Source organism: Henckelia pumila, chromosome 3 (assembly GCF_033568475.1).
Source record: "Henckelia pumila isolate YLH828 chromosome 3, ASM3356847v2, whole genome shotgun sequence".
Lineage (NCBI taxonomy): Eukaryota > Viridiplantae > Streptophyta > Magnoliopsida > Lamiales > Gesneriaceae > Henckelia > Henckelia pumila.
In genome coordinates, this window is record NC_133122.1 from 45448996 (window position 1) to 45468283 (window position 19288).

General features: G+C 34.6%; 2 protein-coding genes across 4 annotated transcripts; one reads left to right on the top strand and one right to left on the bottom strand.

Moving 5' to 3' along the window:
- The first annotated feature begins 236 nt into the window (after positions 1–236).
- On the top strand, positions 237–3247 carry LOC140887140 (zinc finger A20 and AN1 domain-containing stress-associated protein 4-like). The gene is made up of 3 exons (XM_073294203.1): positions 237–321; positions 468–523; positions 2431–3247. Exon 3 carries the CDS (start codon positions 2443–2445, stop codon positions 2953–2955), a length of 513 nt encoding a protein of 170 aa, XP_073150304.1. The 5' UTR covers positions 237–321; positions 468–523; positions 2431–2442; the 3' UTR covers positions 2956–3247.
- A 1379-nt stretch (positions 3248–4626) lies between these two features.
- On the bottom strand, positions 4627–7719 carry LOC140891698 (sm-like protein LSM7). Of its 3 annotated transcripts, none has more exons than XM_073300304.1 (6): positions 7595–7719; positions 7115–7180; positions 6899–6980; positions 5985–6050; positions 5466–5518; positions 4627–5003 (listed from the first exon to the last, which is right to left on the bottom strand). In XM_073300304.1, the coding sequence occupies exons 2-6, from the start codon at positions 7115–7117 to the stop codon at positions 4914–4916; spliced, it is 294 nt and encodes a 97-aa protein (XP_073156405.1). In that variant the 5' UTR covers positions 7118–7180; positions 7595–7719; the 3' UTR covers positions 4627–4913. The 3 variants fall into 3 exon arrangements, with proteins under 3 accessions (XP_073156405.1, XP_073156404.1, XP_073156403.1); XM_073300303.1 differs by having other exon boundaries at positions 4638–5003; positions 5985–6056; positions 7585–7702; XM_073300302.1 differs by having other exon boundaries at positions 4641–5003; positions 5985–6056.
- Between the last annotated feature and the right edge of the window lie 11569 nt (positions 7720–19288).

Sequence of the window (19288 nt, forward strand, 5' to 3'; positions counted from 1 at the left end):
TTAAAAGCTCGTGACACTGAGCTGGCGTGATTAGCACCCGGTTGCCACGTGTCTCATTCGAGATATGAAATTTTAAATTTAAACAATTACATGGAAAACCCATCTCTGCATTCACCGCCTCTCGATTCATCTCCAATAATTGTTTTCATTGGCTCCAATTTCCTATATGACCAATCAGAAAACGAAACGTGTGAAACACCACGTACACCGTATCACCAGATAACAACCCAATTCATCCTCACCACCTCCTTTAAAAATATGACCTATGATGTGTTTGGCTTCTCCATCTCTCTCTCTCTTCATCTTCCTGTTCGCTTCGAGGTTTCCTTTCTCTCTCTCTGTCGAATTATTATTTTTTTTTGTGTATGATTATTATAATCGCCAATTTAATTATACGATAATCTGCCTGTGATTATTACGTTGGACGTTGATTTATTGTTTGTTTATTTTTTATTGTTAATTAACAGGGGATTTGGAGCGTAACCTCTGACAAAATATTCCCGTCTGTCTCCTCTGCGAACAGGTCAGTATAACGTTATGAAATATATGTTTTTTTAAAAAATATTTGTTTGGGGTATTAATGTTTTAGTTAATTGTTGATGTGTACTGAAGGTGTTTGATTCTGGGACTTCATGTAAACAATTTATTGAAACTTTTTTTTAAAATTTTTTGGACTGTTGAGTTTTCGTTGTAGTTTTGCTTAATTATGAAAATAGTGCGTCTTACAGCTGCCATCCATGTTGGGTTGGCGGACCTAGGTGTGGATGCTAAGTTTACCCGTAGAATATATGGGGCTATTTAATGTCTTGGGGTAGAAGACGGAGTCTTCCATCTAATTGGGATTTTGCTTGAGTCGGTTTGGAGAAACCGGAGACCCTTTTCCCATTCAAGGGGTTTTACAAGATACGATTTTGTTGATAATTGCTGTGTGTGGAAGCAATTGTCCAACTTGGTTGGGTGATGAATTATGTGGAATTGTTTTGACTCTATCAGTGCATCTTTCATACAAGATATGAAGTGAACAAGATGTTGGATGCTGGAGGATGAGAGTTGAATGTATGGGTTGGCAATCATGTAAGAGGCAGAAAAGTGGCCACCTCCAAAAATTATTGAATTAATTTTGAACTACTACCAATAAATTTCGTGTGCATTTGAGGTGTTAGCATTCTCTGGCTTAAGATAAAGCTTTGCATACTACTACTAGTCACTGTTATCGAGGGCACAAAAGAGTAATCACCCTTTTGTAATTTTGTTACATTTTCAGCTTATTGGAGTTTTTGTTGCGCTGCAACTATTTCAGCTCATACCTTTGTTTTTTTATCAGCTCATCTATAACTATTAATTAAGGGAGAGATTCTTAAAGTAATTAAATTGGTGTGGATGGTAAAGTCTTTTTTGCTTCACCAAAAATACAATTACTTTTTACATTTCATCTCCCATAAACTAATTATTATTTTTAAATTATTTATAATAATCCACTATTCGTAATTTTATTTTATTTCTTTCAAACACATGTTTTTTAAATACAAATTTTTTTCCACTTTAATATAGATTGTAAGAAATTGAAATAGGTGTAAAAATATATAAATCTGTATTATATCCACTATTTAGACGCAATACGTGTGTATGTTAGTTGAACTTTAACGAAAGTGTGGGCGTGTTACTAATTCAGTGGCACTTTCAATCATCTCCTCTATGTCTCAATTATAAATTCCCCAAGATTAGATATTTGACAGTTTGGGAAAGATCAAGAGCCGAGAGCGGGGGAAAGTTAGGGGAAAGAGGGGTACAAGAGGGTAACTGGAGAAGAAAAAAGTGCCAGAAAAGATATATTGATAACAGTATCTTGAGTATCATACTAGAAAGAAAAGGGAAGATATGGAGGAGAGATGAACAAGTGAACTTTTATAGTGTTGGGGATGGCAATTGAATATAGGAAAAGCATCAGGTATTGGGTCGCAATATGGATTCTAGTGGACTTCAAAAGAACATTCTATCATAAACCATCTTGGTTCAAATCGAATGCGGAAAACATTTTGTCTTGCAGTAAAAATAAGATATGGCCTGTCGATGAAACTAGAACGATCCCAATGAGAAAATGATTTGTCTTCTAAAGGTAAATTTAATTAGTAAGTACTTGTGAATATTTTTGTTAAAAAATAGGTAAATAAACCATTTGTGCCTATTGCTTTCACCGCAGATGTGCTCTGTTAATATTGGTCAGAACTAAATGCTTTGTTAAAAATAGGTAAATAAACCATTTGTGCCCATTGCTTTCACGGCAGCTGCGCTCTGTTAATGTTGGTGACAACTGTGGTATTTCCATGTTGAGTCAATGGTAGATTTGATGCAAATATGAGAGCAGAGTAGACATCTTTTGCGTATTTTAAAGGCATGCTGGTGTATCGATTTTATAAAACCTTGTTGCAGGAAAATAACGAAATGGAACAAAATGAGACTGGTTGCCAAACCCCTCAAGCTCCCGTTCTCTGTGTCAACAATTGCGGGTTCTTCGGAACAGCTGCAACTATGAACATGTGCTCGAAGTGTTACAAAGACCTTGTTTTGAAGCAAGAACAAGCCAACTTGGCCGCTTCTTCCATTCAGAATATCATGAACGGGAGCTCAAGCACCGTTTCAAGTGATTTGAATATTGTTGCTGTAAACGACGTGGTGGATGCTTCACCAGAGATCGAGGTTGCATCAAAACTATCTTCTTCTGCATCAGCAACAAGTGACGAATGCAAGGAGGTTAAAAAAGGCCCAAAAAGGTGTGGCGCCTGCAAGAAACGTGTTGGTTTGACTGGTTTTAATTGTCGATGTGGCAGTATTTTCTGTTCGGTTCATCGTCATTATGACAAACATGAATGCAGCTTTGATTATCGAAGTGCTGGGCAGGAAGCTATAGCTAAAGCGAATCCTGTTATCAAGGCAGAAAAACTGGACAAGATATAGAACTTGAAGCTGGCTATCTTGAATTTTTAATGCACTTTGTTTCCTGCAGGCGCATCTGCGAATTGGTTTGTGTTGCTTCTTATGCGTTTTTAGGTCGTGGGTGTCGTCAAATGCCAATGTTTTTTGTGTCTTTCCGACATTTAAAAACTCGATTCGTGCATGAAGCGTGATATGGTGTTATGGTCTAAGCTGGTAGTTGACTTGGATATCTCTTGTGAAGTGGCTTTCTTGATCTTGTAATAATCTGCTAGTTGGTTTATTGGAATGTTTTCTTTAACGCTTGGAATTTCCAGATTGATCTGCTTTTCTTGAGTTTGGAATCGATTGTATAACTGGCTTAAAACAATGAAAAACATAACTGCAGAAGTAATATTTATGAAATATGGTGATTGACTGATTGATTAGATACTGATTATTTTAATTAAAAAATAATTGTAGCTTGGACCATCATTATTATTACAATTTACGGTTTTGTTTATGCTACTCTGAATGGGGATTCAAACTGCTCATGTTTTTCGGGATTTGAAATGAGATCATATTAAATTCCAAAAAACATGGGCCCTTGGATGCAGTACATGAGCACTGTCTAATGTGTGACATAGACAAAGCCACAATTTACGTAGTGTATTTGGAATTTTGGGGAGACCGTCTCCCTGATAACTATCCATTGTTAATTTTTGTTTACATTTACAATTTAAAAAATAAAAAATATTTTTTTAATTTAATATTTTTTCAATAAATAATTGAAATAAGAGATTCGTCATGTCATAAAATTTTTTTAAAAAATTTATTCGTGAAATGCATGGAAGTTTTTGTGGTTCTGAAAATATTCGCAACTAATTCGATATATTAAATTTTGTAATTTTATTTTTTTAAAATAAATTTATAAAATTATTTGGGTATGTCGAATATTGAGTGGGTGGGATTATTTGCACTCTGTTACGCTTTTGCTAAATTTTTTATTTTATTAAATGTCAAAAACCCCCTTCATTGTTCTTTTTAATCTAACGAGTAACGACTGTATTACCTCAAGTATTACCTCAACTTCAATGTGACTTCACAATTCTATTTATATTTTATCAAGAAATAAATCGTGACAAAAACTAATATATTTATAATCGAAGCTAATTAATTACTACGTGTTCATTTTTAGATTGAAAGTTGAAACGTCCAACTCTTTTCCGTATCACGTGAACCATTGCAACTTCTAGCCGTCTTTGGTTAAAAGTTCTCTCTTGGCTTCATGTGTTTAAAATTTATTTACCCATAAAAAAAATTACTTTATTATTTTACTTATTCTCAAACTATATGATTTTTGCAGTTCTTTCACTTTTTAATATCACCGATTTTTTTGTCTATGCAGCACACGGGATTTTCTAGGTTGAAAAATAAATAGAAGATAGTATGAATAAATAATTAACAAAACCAAATGTAATAAAAAATTGTATATGTCAATCAATTTTTTAACATCCATACAATAATTGCACGTATGTAGATTAAATGATGAGAAGCGAGAAAATAGACTAAGAAAGAAAAACGTGGGAAAAGTGTGTAAAAGATGGAGTTGAAGTGCAGATGTAAGGATATACTGGAAAAAAAATTGGGAAAAAATCACCGTGGCTTTTTGCATAGATCACTCACACCTGATAAAACAATAAAAGATATCCAATCAAGTAACATTGGACCCGAAACCATAACTGAATGAAACTCGGATGACTGGAAAAATATATCATCAAACTTCATTCGTCCCCTACCAGAAAATAGGTCGAGAAACTAAACTTCGGAAGAAAAATCATTCAAATTACATCCTTAGATTCTCTATAATAGCAGTTCTTCAAAAGACAGACATTGTTTACATATTCCTGCGTTGTTTGAAGGAAAAAGATGGCTAGAAGCAAAGCATACAAGATTTCAAATTTCCCAGAAACTGTGAAGCTAAGTTCAGAGTAAAAGAATCTCTATGCGCCATCTGGCTGAACAAATGGATTGGCGATTTCATCTGTCCCATCAGTGGGTGAAACAAGCATCACAGCAGTTCCTCGACAAACCTGCAATTCACCAACTATATGTTATTTAACAGTAATACAAGCACACGGCATAATTTTTATCTTTGTCAAAAACAAAAAGTAGAGCTCTTCTGACACAACATGCTGTCCACCACGGAATAAGGTATGTAGAGGACACTTGGGAAGTTGTAAAAACTGCAACTAACAAATCCAAAATCTAATTTGATATTAGGCATACTTCTGAGGGTAGTCACTTGTCTTTCAACAAATATGCACTACATCCTATTAAATATCACAAACTTGCAATGACTGAACAAAAGAAGTGAACAAGACCACGTGCGGAATCTGAAACTTCAGTTCATCCTATTAAATATACACTTCATCCTATTAATATCAAAAACTTGAAATGACCGAAGAAAAGAAGTGAATAAGACCACATGCAGAGTCTGAAACCTCAGCTCATATGAAGTGTAAGACTAATGTGTATAAGATGCTAGAACATACTATTAAACCAAGGCGCCTGGTTTGATCAGTGGTCTTCAATGGATCATCAGGATCTGCAGTCCAGGATCAATATTTAGTGGACAGTGGTGATGCATTTCTTCACGAATCAATAAGTAGCAACCATTTCCGACTTAAGAAGATATAAAAGCAATCTATAACCACTTAATATATTGATAAAGCAAATGGCTCTGACAATCATGCAGATAGGAGGCCAAAAAGGTGATTTATCGATTTATGATAAAAACAAAATCACAAAAATTGGCATCATCCATTTGGTTCGCAATAATAGATTAAGGTCTGTCTGGCTGCTTGTATATGCATGAATATGACAATAGGTGTCACTAAACAATATACATATCCATACAATTTCTTCCCCAAGAGACATTCCCATCATATGCAAGACTTTCAAGTTTCAACCATTCATCTAGCGGAAAGCTAATGCAAAGGCCCAAGTGATTGAAAATAGAGAGACCATAATCCAGATATGCTAACCCGGAACAACAAAGCGCAGAAAATTACCTCTCAGAAATTCTACTGCTTCATCCAGGACAAGATTCAGCAATTGGTCATACCCTTTGAGAGTTCCTGTTACTGAAACCAAAAGTCACACATACAACTTTAAGGAAAAGTTATTGTTCATGAATAAAGATTAAAAATAATAATAATTACATATGACATTGAATCACGGCTTATAAAGCTGTTGGTTTTCAGAAACATAGGTCTCAGATTTCATGATGTCAGGCGCCTGAATGCGAATATCTTTCAAACAAATTACGGAATGTTTTCTGAGAAAAAAAGAATAGCTTGCAAAAAGTGAGGACAATTTATTGTCGTAATGAAAAAAATGCTAGTGAAATTGAAGAGTGAACTACCCATGAAAACCCGAAGGGTGTGCCTGTTAATTAGAATATGGTGGCCAAAGTAAATGAAGCAGGGTTCTTGTGGAGTACTTGGGATTTTGGACTGATAACAGATTGGTTGAACAATATCAAAGAAAGGATTCAAAAAGGGAAGTCGAAAGGTGGCCAATAACTGTATATAGTTGAAAATTTTAATTTATCGCACTGTTCTATATACCTCTAGCTAAAACAAGTATCACTGTATACATGGGGTTTCCGAAAATAAACATCTAATATCCAACTTAGTGTGATGTGTTTGACTCAACATTTTTTCCCTCGTTTCAAACTTCAAAATATCAAATATATGGACGTACTAATGTCAATCATTTTTCTAATACATTATGAGCAGTGTCATGGCAAAATCAAACCAAAAAAGAAAGAAACTCTCGTAGGTAGTTTTCACTCGAGAATAATGTTTAAAGGATGGCTATGTAGCTAGAGAATTAAGGCATTACGCCACTAACCCGTAGTAGAACTCAAGAACTGAAAACTTTCTAAATCTCTTATGAGCAAAAAAGAGAACAAACAACTGACCTTGTCTTCCACCAGTGAGCTTGACTTGAACACCTTTGTCCACGAATTTAGCTAAATCCAAAACTGTTTCTTTTCTGCCAGACTGAAATAAAGAAATATAACAATATATAACATATTCTCTATAACCACTTCAAACTAAACCTTCAATAGCACGTGCAGATACTATATATCAAAACAAAAACAATATCTAAACGAGGAGTAAGACAAGGAGTGCACCATGTTCTGCAAATCCTAACTGAGAGCAGCGAAATGAGATACAGCCTCTGCAACAAAATAATAAGCCTGCAACCATTGACAAAATGGAATAAACAGGATGAAATTGAAGTAAAATGTTCTGAATGCGTAGAAGAGGTTACAAGCGGAAAAGAAGTGACCATTCCCGATACAGGGTACGCGAAAAATAGAATCTGTTTTCACAAATAAAAACAATCCATTTCAAAAAGCCTATCGGCCATCCTTGAAAGAAGTCAATCGCAATTCCCAACCCACCCACTGCCTCAGTTATTCTTGGATTGAGTCTAGAGTACTGCAAATTGCACATATGGAAACATATTTTCGAAAAATCCATTACATGGCATCACTCAAATCTCAATAAACATAATAAAAGCATAAAAAAGCAAGGCTGAAAGAGATTTAGACTCGAGAGACAGCGTGACAACAGAGTCGAGAAAGTTAAGAGGGCTCACTAATTCAGACCTCAGTGTGTACTCTCGCAGCGTTGCCGTCGGCCCGTCGCGGCGTCGCCCGTCCAGCAGCGAGTGAAGGAATTGTCGATTGCACTGGCCGTTGAGTTGAAGTGAGATATGATTTTTCAAGCCCTAGCCGATTTTAAACGTTTCCGTAAATAGAGTTGTTTATTATTATAATTATCATTATTATTTATTTTTTCCGTGTGCAAAATAAGCAATTTGGTCATGTATTTTGGCATGTTTTTGGTTTTGATCATGTTTATTGTTATGTTTTGGAAAATATACAATAATTTTGATATATTTTTGGTTTTGGTCTTGTATGTTATCATGTTTTGAAAACAATACAATAAATTGGATATCTTTTTGGTTTTGATCTTGTATGTTTTTATGTTTTGAAAAAGATACAATAATTTTGATATTTTTTTGGATTTCATCATATGTTACCAGAATTCTCAATATCTGTCGGGTTTTGCTTAGTTGACATAAGATTTCACCAACTTGGCACCTGTTAATTTTTATGTGTTATAATTTGAGTTCAATATGAGTAAAATTAACTATAAAAAAATTAAAAAAAGAAAAATATGTGAATCATTTACCTCAAATAAAATTTCACACATACAAAAATTTAATTAAAGGGTCGACCTAGGGATGGCAACGGGGCGGGGCGGGGACGGGTTTGTCATCCCCATCCCCGTCCCCGAATTAAAAACCCATCCCCGTCCCCGTCCCCATCCCTATCCCTGGTTCTACATATTCGGGGAATCCTCATCCCCGAACCCGTGGGGACTAAACCCCCATCCCCGAACCCATTGTAGATATGAAAATGAGATTGTGATGAGGTGGATCCCCGAACCCGTGGGGAAATCCCCAAACCCGTTCCCGTAGACATCAAACTTAAAATATTCAATTTTCCAACAATTATCTTTTACATTCCAAAAATCATTAATATTACATTTTTGTGTACTGCCTTAGAAAATGCTCAAACTCTAACTCTAAAATTTTGACAAATATTCATAAATTCTAGATTTATATAAAAAATTTGAGACATTCCAAGTTTCAAATATCAAATAATTCAACTTAGTGATTCAAATATCTTTAACATATATACGCTGAAAATTCTAAATAAATTCAAGAAAAAATTATTATATGATGACGAGTGTGTGTCTTTTATTATTATTATTATTATTTATTTATTTATTTATTTATTTATTTATTTATTTATTTATTTATTTTCGGGGATATCGGGGCGGGTTTGGGGGTGGGGATAGCATCCTCATACCCGTCCCACTCCACTTCGGGGATTTTAAAAAAAATCCCCGAACCCGAAACTCTCCCTCGAACCCGTCCCCGTTTCGGGTTTTCCCCGCGGGGACCCGAACCCGCGGGAAAAATTGACATCCCTAGGTCGACCCCATTTATCTCAACAAAAAGGATTTAAATGGCTAAATTTTCTATCACATGGCTTGCATATAGATACACTGTCCGTCATTTACCTCAAATGTAATTTTATTAAAACAAAAACCTAACCAAAATTTAGTCGAAAATTTATCTATTCGACCAAGTCGAATACACACTTGAAGACACTCAAAATCATTTTTGTTTTATGATAAAGTAAAATTGAAAACATACATCTCAAAATTATATTTAAAATATATCAATGTACCCTAAATAATTTTTTGATGGTAAAAAATCTTCCCAAGAACCTACTCTAAATAAATCTTGGAGATTGTTCATAAAATACACTATCCGAACCGGTTTTGATCATTTCAAGTAATTGATAATTGACCTGAAACATACATCCTTACTAGTAAATTTTTAGTTTTGATATGTTTATTAATATACCGTTTTTAATATACGTCAAATTATTAAAATTGCAAAAATTCTTTGGATGAAAGATTATTTAGATTTATTTATCTTCCTATATTATTATAGTAGAGACCCTCTAATGAACAAATTTCCAATTAATTAGTGAAACTTGATTTGAAAATATCATTATCTCCTAACTTAATTTTCAATAAAACAAAAATTAGTAGACAAAATTGTCAATTTATATTGCTTCCTCTTTTTTAGCAATTAGAAGTTTTGTTATTTATCAAAATGACATTATTTTGGGCCCTTTGATGTTCTTTTATTTACAAAATGACACTCATTTTATATGATATATCTACTTTTTAGAAATATTTGTTTAGGAAAATGTTATATTTTTATTATTTTTTAATTTTTAAATTTATTATTTATTTTTTTTGTTAAAAAAATAAACTTTACGAGCATGCAATACGTGCAGCGAAATACTAGTATATCATTTAGTTCAATCTTAAATTAATCCTTCTATTGGTTGAAATATATATATATATATATATATATATATATAGGGATAATTGCATTTTGACCCCTTGTGAAACGTCAAAAAAGCTGAAAACCCCCCGTGAAAAATAAATAAGCTAAATACACCCTATGTTATTAAACAAGTTACACACGTGCCCCATCTTAATATTTTAGTTTATTTAATTATATATAATTTGGTGAAGACTATTTTTCCCTTCAAATAATAATACCCTCACAACTGTTAAACGTAATCCTTCAGAAACCCTATTCTTCAAATCTTCGCGATCTTTGACCACTTTCTTGCAGAAACCCTATTCTTCAAATCAATTTCCCATTTCTATTTCTTTCACGCTGTATGGATCTTTCAATTAATTTCGATGTATGGAATGGAGGTACGTTTCAAGTTAATCCCAAGAGCACATACCCCAAATTAATTTATGTTGGAGGGATTAAGCACGAGTTTAAAAAAGTTAACTTCGACAGGTTTAATTTTATGGATTTATATGCTCTGTACAAGCTTTGTGGTGGAAAAAAGTTGAATGTTAATTTTTTTTATAGAATTCCTGGTGTAGTGATTGAACACGGTTTGGTGAATATTTTTGGAGATATGGATGTGTCGAATATGTATTCGTTGTATAAGGATTCCGACTTGGTAACCATATGGATTGAAGAGACAATGCCAGAACCAGAAATGGTGTTAGATGAATTAGGAAACATTGTACCTCCTAATCCCGTGGGTTATATTGAATATAAAAAAGATGTTACAGCCTCTAGTGAAGTGAGTGAGAATGAAATTGATCCTAAAATCCAAGTCTCTGACCAGGTATTTGAGAATGAATGTAATCCTGCCTCTGACCAAGTGCTTGAGAATGAAAGTGGCCAAACTAATTGTGAGGCTCATGTTTCTGGCCAGCATTTGGATGAAGACCTTCACTTGTTTGATGATATTTTTGACAGTTATCATCAAACGCTTCCTTTTCAAAAACCAAGCTCTCATGACCCTGATCCTACTAATGTTGTTAGTGGTGCAGATGATGACATTTCAGATTCTAGCGAATTTGATGATTCAAGTGATGAAAATTATTCAAATCCATCATCCAAAGGAGGTTTGGATGATGTTCAATCGAGCACTGATGAAGATATATTCGTTGAGAGTTTGAGTACTGAGAGTGATGGCTTTTCAAAGGAAAAAAAATTAGAAATGAGAAGAGGGGGAAGAGTAAAGTAGGTGAAAAGAGGAAGAAAAGTGAAACTACAGCTGAGTGTGAATGGTATAGTGATGGAGATGAAGATAATGTTGATGATCTTAGTATGAAGGGCTCTGATGAAGAGGGGCCTAGGCATCCAACTTTCAAAGATGGACAAGATATGAAGAATTTTTCACTAGTTGTGGGCATGAAATTCAAGAGCGCACAAGAATTTAGGGAGGTTTTGAGAGATCATAGTGTTAGACAAGGTTACGAATTAGTTTTGAAGAAAAATGAAAGGACTAGGATAACAGGTGAGTGCAAAAATGGTTGTAATTGGAGGATTCATGCGTCTTTGGTAATGGGTGGACCAATATTTCAAATCAAGACAATCTCAGGTCAGCATAATTGTGCTAGAATTAATGAGAACAAGCTTGCAAATTACAGGTATTTGGGTAGGAGAATTGAGAAGATTGTTAGAGATAATTGTGACATTAAGTGAAACGACCCTAACTCTATAATAAATAAATATGCGGAAATTTTTTTTTTTTTTTTTTTTATGCTTACTAAATAAAATATGTACATATATGCCCATACATATATGCACAGAATAAAAATATTTAAAATGAATAAACAATTAAATACTTAAATAAAAATTGCATTCTTAAAAATATAATAAATATCTGAGTCAAACATTAATTAAAAATATACTGCATAAGTAAATAAAAGTTTGCATGCACTGAAAATATTAAATAAATATTCTAGACCCTCAATCACTGAAAATAATAAAAATGTATCATGCTGACAAGAACAATAACATGCATAGCGACTCAGAATATTTCACGGTCACGGGGCCACTGCATGCATGCTCATACGCCCTCGCCTCCGGTGGGTACAATGTCATCCTCAGCGTACTCACCTGCACCATACCAGTGTAGTGAGCCTAGAGGCCCAACATGCTAACATAACAAGGGTTTAAAATAATTTAAACCAATTTAATACTAATACATACGTATACATGAATGAGCATGCTTAAAAATTACATAACATAACTTACTTAAATAAACATAATACATAACATAATACATAACAATATTGAGCAATTTATTTTCTAACATAGCATGGTTGTATCCGTAGTGTAACCTTAAATCATACATTAAATACTGATCAGCGTGGAAACCTACGTACGTGGCCGGTGACGAATCACCTCTTAAATTGGCAGTAAACTGCCCTTCAATCATATGGGGACGAATCCCCCTTAAATTGTCACATTACTTCAACTTCCAACATAAAATATTTTTATTGCTCAACTTAAACATTAAATCATGCATAAAATATTATTTCATGAATGCATGTACTTGAATAAAATATGTGTGTCCATCATATATATTTAATTTAAATTTCTTACTAACATATAAATATTAAAATAACTTAAATGCATAAAAATAATTAAATATATAATCAGGACACATGCAAATTTTCTCATGGATGGTTCTGAACTGCTGGCCCTACTCTCGAGCCCATTAACTTAAAACTTGGCCCACTAACATATCAAAGCCCATTAAGACTAGCTTAGGCCCAATAACACTGTCTCTGGCCCAAGGGGCCCAAAAGCCCATTAACAGGCCCGATAACTTTCATGGGCTCCAAAGCCCATAAAAATTTCTGGCCAACTTAAGATTTAAATAAAAATCATTAAAAAACCCAAAAATAATTAAATTAACCCAAAATAATTTAATGGACACCAAAATAATTTAAATGGTACTAATTAAATTTTTGGAAATTTAATTAGTCCATTTAATTCCTAATTAACTTAAAAACTTAAAAATAAAAAATACCCGAGCCCAAATCAAATAACCCGGACCCGGACCCACTTAACTTAACCCATATTATTTTAGACCCGACCCGGACCCAAGACCCGACCCGGACCCATCAGAAACCCTAGGACCCGAACCCCCTTACCTCTCCATTCTCTCGGCCGCCGACTCCCATGTGCAGCAGGCCTTCCCGGCCTGCTGCAGCCCAGCTCCGGCCGCCGTGGCCGGAGCCCCGCCGGCAGGACCTCCCCAGGGTCCTGCCGGTTTGAACCATAACCGGCCCCCGTCCCCATGCAACCCGAACCAAGACCCCGAAGCTTCTGAACCCATAACCCTAAACTGTGCTCTCGGCCGAAGCCCCTACTGAACAAGGTGACCACCTGGGTTCGTTTGGCTCGAACCACTCGAGCCAACCGAACCCAGACCACGCACTCACATCCCAGGGACCCTAGCCATCAGTCGAACCAAGCCTAGAGAGGAAGGACCGTGAGCATGTCAAGAATTCGAAGCACAATGCACAACAACAACATGAAAAAACGATTTTTCTGAAAAGCTTAAAGGAATTTCGATGCCTACCATAATCCATATAATATAATACTGATATCGTACGAAAAATGGGAAAGAATTCATGCCTTTCACCGATTTAAAGAGCAACAAGCGTGTATGACGGGCTCCGGGACGACGGGACGACGACGGCTCGCTTGGAACCTTCGAAAAAGCTATGGAGTCACCTTGGCTTGAGGAAGAAGATGAAGATGAAGATGGAGAATGGGGGTGGTGTCGGCTAATGCTAGGGAAGGAGGAAAGGGTCGGCTAGTAGGTTTAGGTTTTAGTTTAATTAGGAAATAGGGTAATTAATTATATAATTAAGGATATAACATATATATAAAATATAACTTAATTAAAACTCTAAAAGAAACCTTTAAAAAATCTGAAACATAAAATAAAATCTCGAAATATAATTTTAGGGGAATTTTAAAAATACTAAAAAGTCAATATTTTGACTAATTTTGGATAAAAATGACTCCTAAAATTAAATAAAATTAAATACTTAAAATTTTGAGATAATAAAACTCAAAATAATATTTTAAGGCTCTAAAAAGACTCATAAAATAATTTGGATGGAAAGTTGTCATCTCGTCCGTCCACGGTCCCGTCTACGCGATTAAATAATAAAAATACTAAAAATCATAAAAATCACTAATTATGGGTTAAATGCTTAAAAATAAATTAAATCATGCATAAATAATTCACATAATTATTTAACCCATAAATCATAAATTTAAATAATTAAATATCCTAATTATGCAGGCGGATTTAAGTAATTAAAAATACCGGGTGTTACATTAAGATTGACCAGCTCAAAAACACGATAAGGACAAAATGTGGAGTTGAAGTGAGCAAACGGAAAGTGATTAGAGCTAAGAAGGCTGCTGTCCAGAATCTACGAGGGATCAACAGTTTACAGTACCATCGACTGTGGGATTATTGTGAAACAGTGAGAAATTTTAACCCAAGAAGTTCTCTTTTTCTCCAAAGAAAGGAAGATTTTGAGCCCCCAACATTTGATAAGCTTTATTTTAGCTTGAATGCAATGAAATGCTCATTTTTAGCAGGTTGTAGGCCTATTATTGGTCTAGATGGTTGTTTTTTGAAAACAACACATGGTGGACAACTATTGGCAGCTGTTGGTAGGGATGGAAATGATAATATGGTGCCAATAGCTTTTGCAGTAGTGCAAGTTGAGAACAGAGAGAATTGGGCTTGGTTTCTTCAAATTCTGTTGGAAGATATAGGAGGAATAGGAGAAGATAGGTGGACTTTCATCTCAGATAGACAGAAAGGATTAGTAGAAGCATTGAGAGAACTTGTTCCTAATTGTGAGCATAGATATTGCTTGAGGCATATGTATCAAAACTTCAAAAAAAAATTCAAAAGTTTAGAGTTGAAAGACTTATTTTGGAAGGCTGCTACAACAGGAAACAAGAATCAGTTTGAGGAGCTACTGAAGAAAATTGAACAAGTGAATCCTAAGTCAAATGAAGGTCAAGAGACAGCATATGAATGGCTGAAGAAAATTCCAGCAATTCATTGGGCTAGAAGTCATTTTTCCTCAAGATGTTTGTCTGACTGTGTAGTCAATAATTTGTCCGAGTCATTCAATAGTTTCATTATAGATGCAAGGGATAAGCCTATCATAACAATGCTTGAGTGTATTAGAAACAAGTTGATGAAGAGAATTCAAGTCAAGAAGACTGGTATGGAGAAATACATTGGTCAGATATGCCCTAACATTTTGAGAAGGATTAACAAGAATCAGAAGTTTTCCAGAAACTTTTTTGCTATATATTCTGGTGAAAATGAGTATCAAGTTCAGTGTTTGTCAGTACACGGAGTTTTAACACAACACGTGGTTGATTTGTTGACGAAGACTTGTACATGTGGGATGTTCCAGTTATGTGGTTATCCCTGCTCTCATGCATGCACTGCTATTGGTCATAGTAGGTTGAGATTGGAGGATTTTGTACACAACTGTTACAGCAAGGATGAATATTTAAAGGTGTACTCACACATGATACATGCTGTTCCAGGGGAACTTGATTACTGCAAAACACCGTATCAACCACTTAATGCACCTGTTTATAAGAGCAAAAAGGGCAGACCTCAGAGAATGAGAAGGAGACAAGTTGATGAGGAAACCAGTGTTTCTACAAGAAAGGGTCTTACTCATACATGTTCAAGGTGTTTGAAACAATCTCATAACAAGTCAACTTGTAAAAATCCAATACATCCAAGATCCAAATATTTCAAGGTAATTTCATATATATATTTCAATTACATGTTCATAACATTGAATTATTTTGATAGTGGCTTCAATGCAGGGGACTAATGAAGAATCTGCTGGAACTAATACACAATCTGTTCATGCTAGGTCCCAAAGCAGAGCCAAAACTGCTAGGCCCCGAAACACAGCTGTGGGAATTCATATTTACATTTCAATCACATGTAATCATTTGAATTGCATATTCATAACTGAATGTGTTTGACATTAATTTTAATGTAGGGGACTGGTGAAGGACATGTTGGAAATCAAGAATCAGCAGGAGCAGCTACAAATGAAGATGCAAGTGCTAGATCTATGCCTTATGAATCATTGAGTGGTACACCTCAAAGTTCTGGAAAACAAGATTTTATTGGTTCTACATCATTTGCATCAAATATATGTTCAAGTGTAAGCAATAGATTGATGGTATTGGGTACTGTGCCTCTTTTGTGTGTTGTGTTGTGTAATTTAGTGTCATTTTATGAATTTAACATGTACAAAATGATGATAGGATATTAACACTACTGCAAGAAGGGTGAAAATGAGTCATTTGAATAGGGCAAAACTACATGCAAATGCAAGTGTGGATTCTAATTATATTGCAAAACCAACTGGAGGTGAAAGTTCCAAGGCCAGAGCCACTGCAATTGGAGATGCAACTACAAGAGGTAGAGGTAGAGCTACTGCTACTGCAATTGGAGATTCAAGTGCTTTTGGTGCAAACTCCAGTGCTAGAGCTACTGCTACTGCAGCTGGTGATTCAAGTGCTTTTGGTGCAAACTCCAGTGCTAGAGCTACTGCTACTGCAGCTGGTGATTCAAGTGCTTTTGGTGCAAAATCCAGTGCTAGAGCTACTGCTACTGCAGCTGGTGATTCAAGTGTTTTTGGTGCAAACTCCAGTGCTAGAGCTATAGCTACGACAACTGCAATTGGAAAAACAAATGCAATAGCTAGAGCTACTGCAACTGCTAGGTTGGGAAGAAGGTTGCCAAGATGGGGGCCGTAGTCTCTACATGATAGTATTTTTGATGTTTTCTAGTGTTTTGTATTAAGTCATGAATGATGGGCTACTAATTATTTTTGGTTTGTATGGAATGCAATATCTACAAAGACATAAATTGCTTTTGTTGATGCTTTATGGTGTTTTATTCGAAGTTAGAATTATGTAATGGTTGTTTTTCCTTCAAAGAAGTTATGATCTTTAGTTGAAATTATAAGACATAAATTGCTTCATTGATGAACTGAGAAATTACAGAAATTGAAATTTCATATCTAAACACTTGGATTCAATACATGACACGAATTTTTCATATTGCAACACAATGAAACACAACTCAAATGAAACACACACAATGCAACAGAATGAAACACAACTCAAATGAAACACAATAACTTCAAATACATCAACAATGGGCTATGACACATATTGTCTTCCCACTACTTGAACAAAAGAACGGTTAGCACTAGTAGAAGCAACGCACAAGCAATCCATGAAACATGGACATAACCAGCTTCAATTTCAACAGAATTTCTTCCTCGCGCAGTAGAAGTAGCCTCCTCTTCAAAGCCTTTATCTCTGTTCTTCACACCACCATAGCTATTGTAACTCTGACCTTTAAATTCACCATCAGATTCATCTCCATCTTCATTTGGAAACAAAGTATAATCATCGGGGTAACACCAACGGAAGAAACCACACAGGTTCTTCGAGCAACAGTAGTATAAAAGGCCCTTGGTTTTCTTCTTTTCGGACAACACAACTTTGATATCAGCTCTAACATTGCAAGAACAAGTTGGAGGAGTTGGGTACCTTAAATCCAAGCGCTCCAAAATGGTTGGATTTCTGGGTTTGTAAGAAGACTCCATTGCAATCTTTCACAATTGTCCCGATGGAATTATTGAAGAAGAGCAAAAAGTAGCCAATGATTTAATAAAGGGTTAAGGGCATTTACGGTACTTTGGGTTGAAAAATCTCCAAATAGCAAACAATACTCACATCACAAGCGCGTGAATATTACTTCACGGATTTAGGGGTACGTGTGCTACATTTTGTATAACATAGGGTGTATTTAGCTTATTTATTTTTTACGGGGGGTTTTCAGCTATTTGGACGTTTCACAGGGGGTCAAAATGCAATTATCCCTATATATATATATATATATATATATTCTTATATATTTCTTTCCATTATTTTCCACAAATTATTTGAATTTTAGCTCACATGTGGTTCTATTAAGGATGACAACGGAACGAGTTTTGTCAAACTCGAGACCCGTTCCACTTGAAAAAATCATAATCACTCACTTTTTTTAGACTCGCTCTATCTCATCTCAAAACTCGACCCCAAGTTGAACCCGTCAATTCGCTAACATTTAATTTTAACAAATTTTTTAATTAATTATTATTTATGATATATATTATATATACATACATTATATATGTCATATAATATATATGTATGCATATATAATATATATCATAAATAATAATTAATTAAAAAATTTGTTAAAATTAAATGTTAGCGGATTGGCGGGTTGTACAATATATATATATAGTTTCTTTCAAGTGCCCACCTATCATGCCCACTACCATGCCCACCAATGATGTGGCACTATTCTATTGGATGTGATAAAGATGTGATAAATTATAGGTCTAATAGAATAGTGCCACATCATTAGTGGGCATGATAGGTGGGCACTTGAAATAAACTATATATATATATTGTACGACCCGCCAATCCGCTAACATTTAATTTTAACAAATTTTTAATTAATTATTATTTATGATATATGTTATATATATATACATACATATATATAATATATAAATTAAGTATTATATAATTACATTATTATATATATTAAAAGTTTCAGTTGCCCAACAATTCCTCCTCACTTTATGCCCGACCACTAAAACCTGGGTGGTTGGTTTTAGTGGTGCAAAAAATCAAAAACCAAAACAACTAAACCCATCACCATGTTTTAGTGGTCGAGGATGAAGTGAGAAGGAATTTGTTGGGCAATTGAAAACTTATATATATATATATATATATATATATATATATATATGTTCACAATATACATTATATATATACATGGGGCAAGTCCGAGTCTATATCCATACCGAGACCCATCCCGTAACCCGTTTGACTGGGTTTGAATCTACTCAGACTAGACAAGTTTCACATGGGACCAGATTTAAATCCGAGTCATTACCATCCCTAGGTTTCATTCATATATTTTTAAAATTATTAATTAACAGATGTCACATTTTATAATAAAATTTGTAGATACACATAAATAAGTATTCAAAATTTTGTCTAAAAAATCAAAATCGATGTGAACCTTCTCAAATCTCAATCAGATTTTGATTTTTTTTTTTAAAAAAAACAAAAATCTAAATTGGGCCCAAAATTTAGAAAGCCTTTTGGGCCTTAAAATAATAACCCAACAATGCCCTAAAAGGCCAGAGCTATATAAACCTCGGTCGAAATGATCTAGGGTTTGTCTCCTGCTCCAGGGAAGAAGAAGGCGGTGCATTTGTTAACA

Coding starts and splice junctions, on each gene's coding strand:
- LOC140891698 (XM_073300303.1), bottom strand. Junction 6,057..6,898: donor GCTCACTGGTGGAAGACAAG/GTCAGTTGTTTG, acceptor TTTTGGTTTCAG/TAACAGGAACTCTCAAAGGG. Junction 5,004..5,465: donor CCAGGCGCCTTGGTTTAATA/GTATGTTCTAGC, acceptor GGTGAATTGCAG/GTTTGTCGAGGAACTGCTGT.
- LOC140887140 (XM_073294203.1), top strand. CDS start 2,443: ATGGAACAAAATGAGACTGGTTGCCAAACCCCTCAAGCTCCCGTTCTC.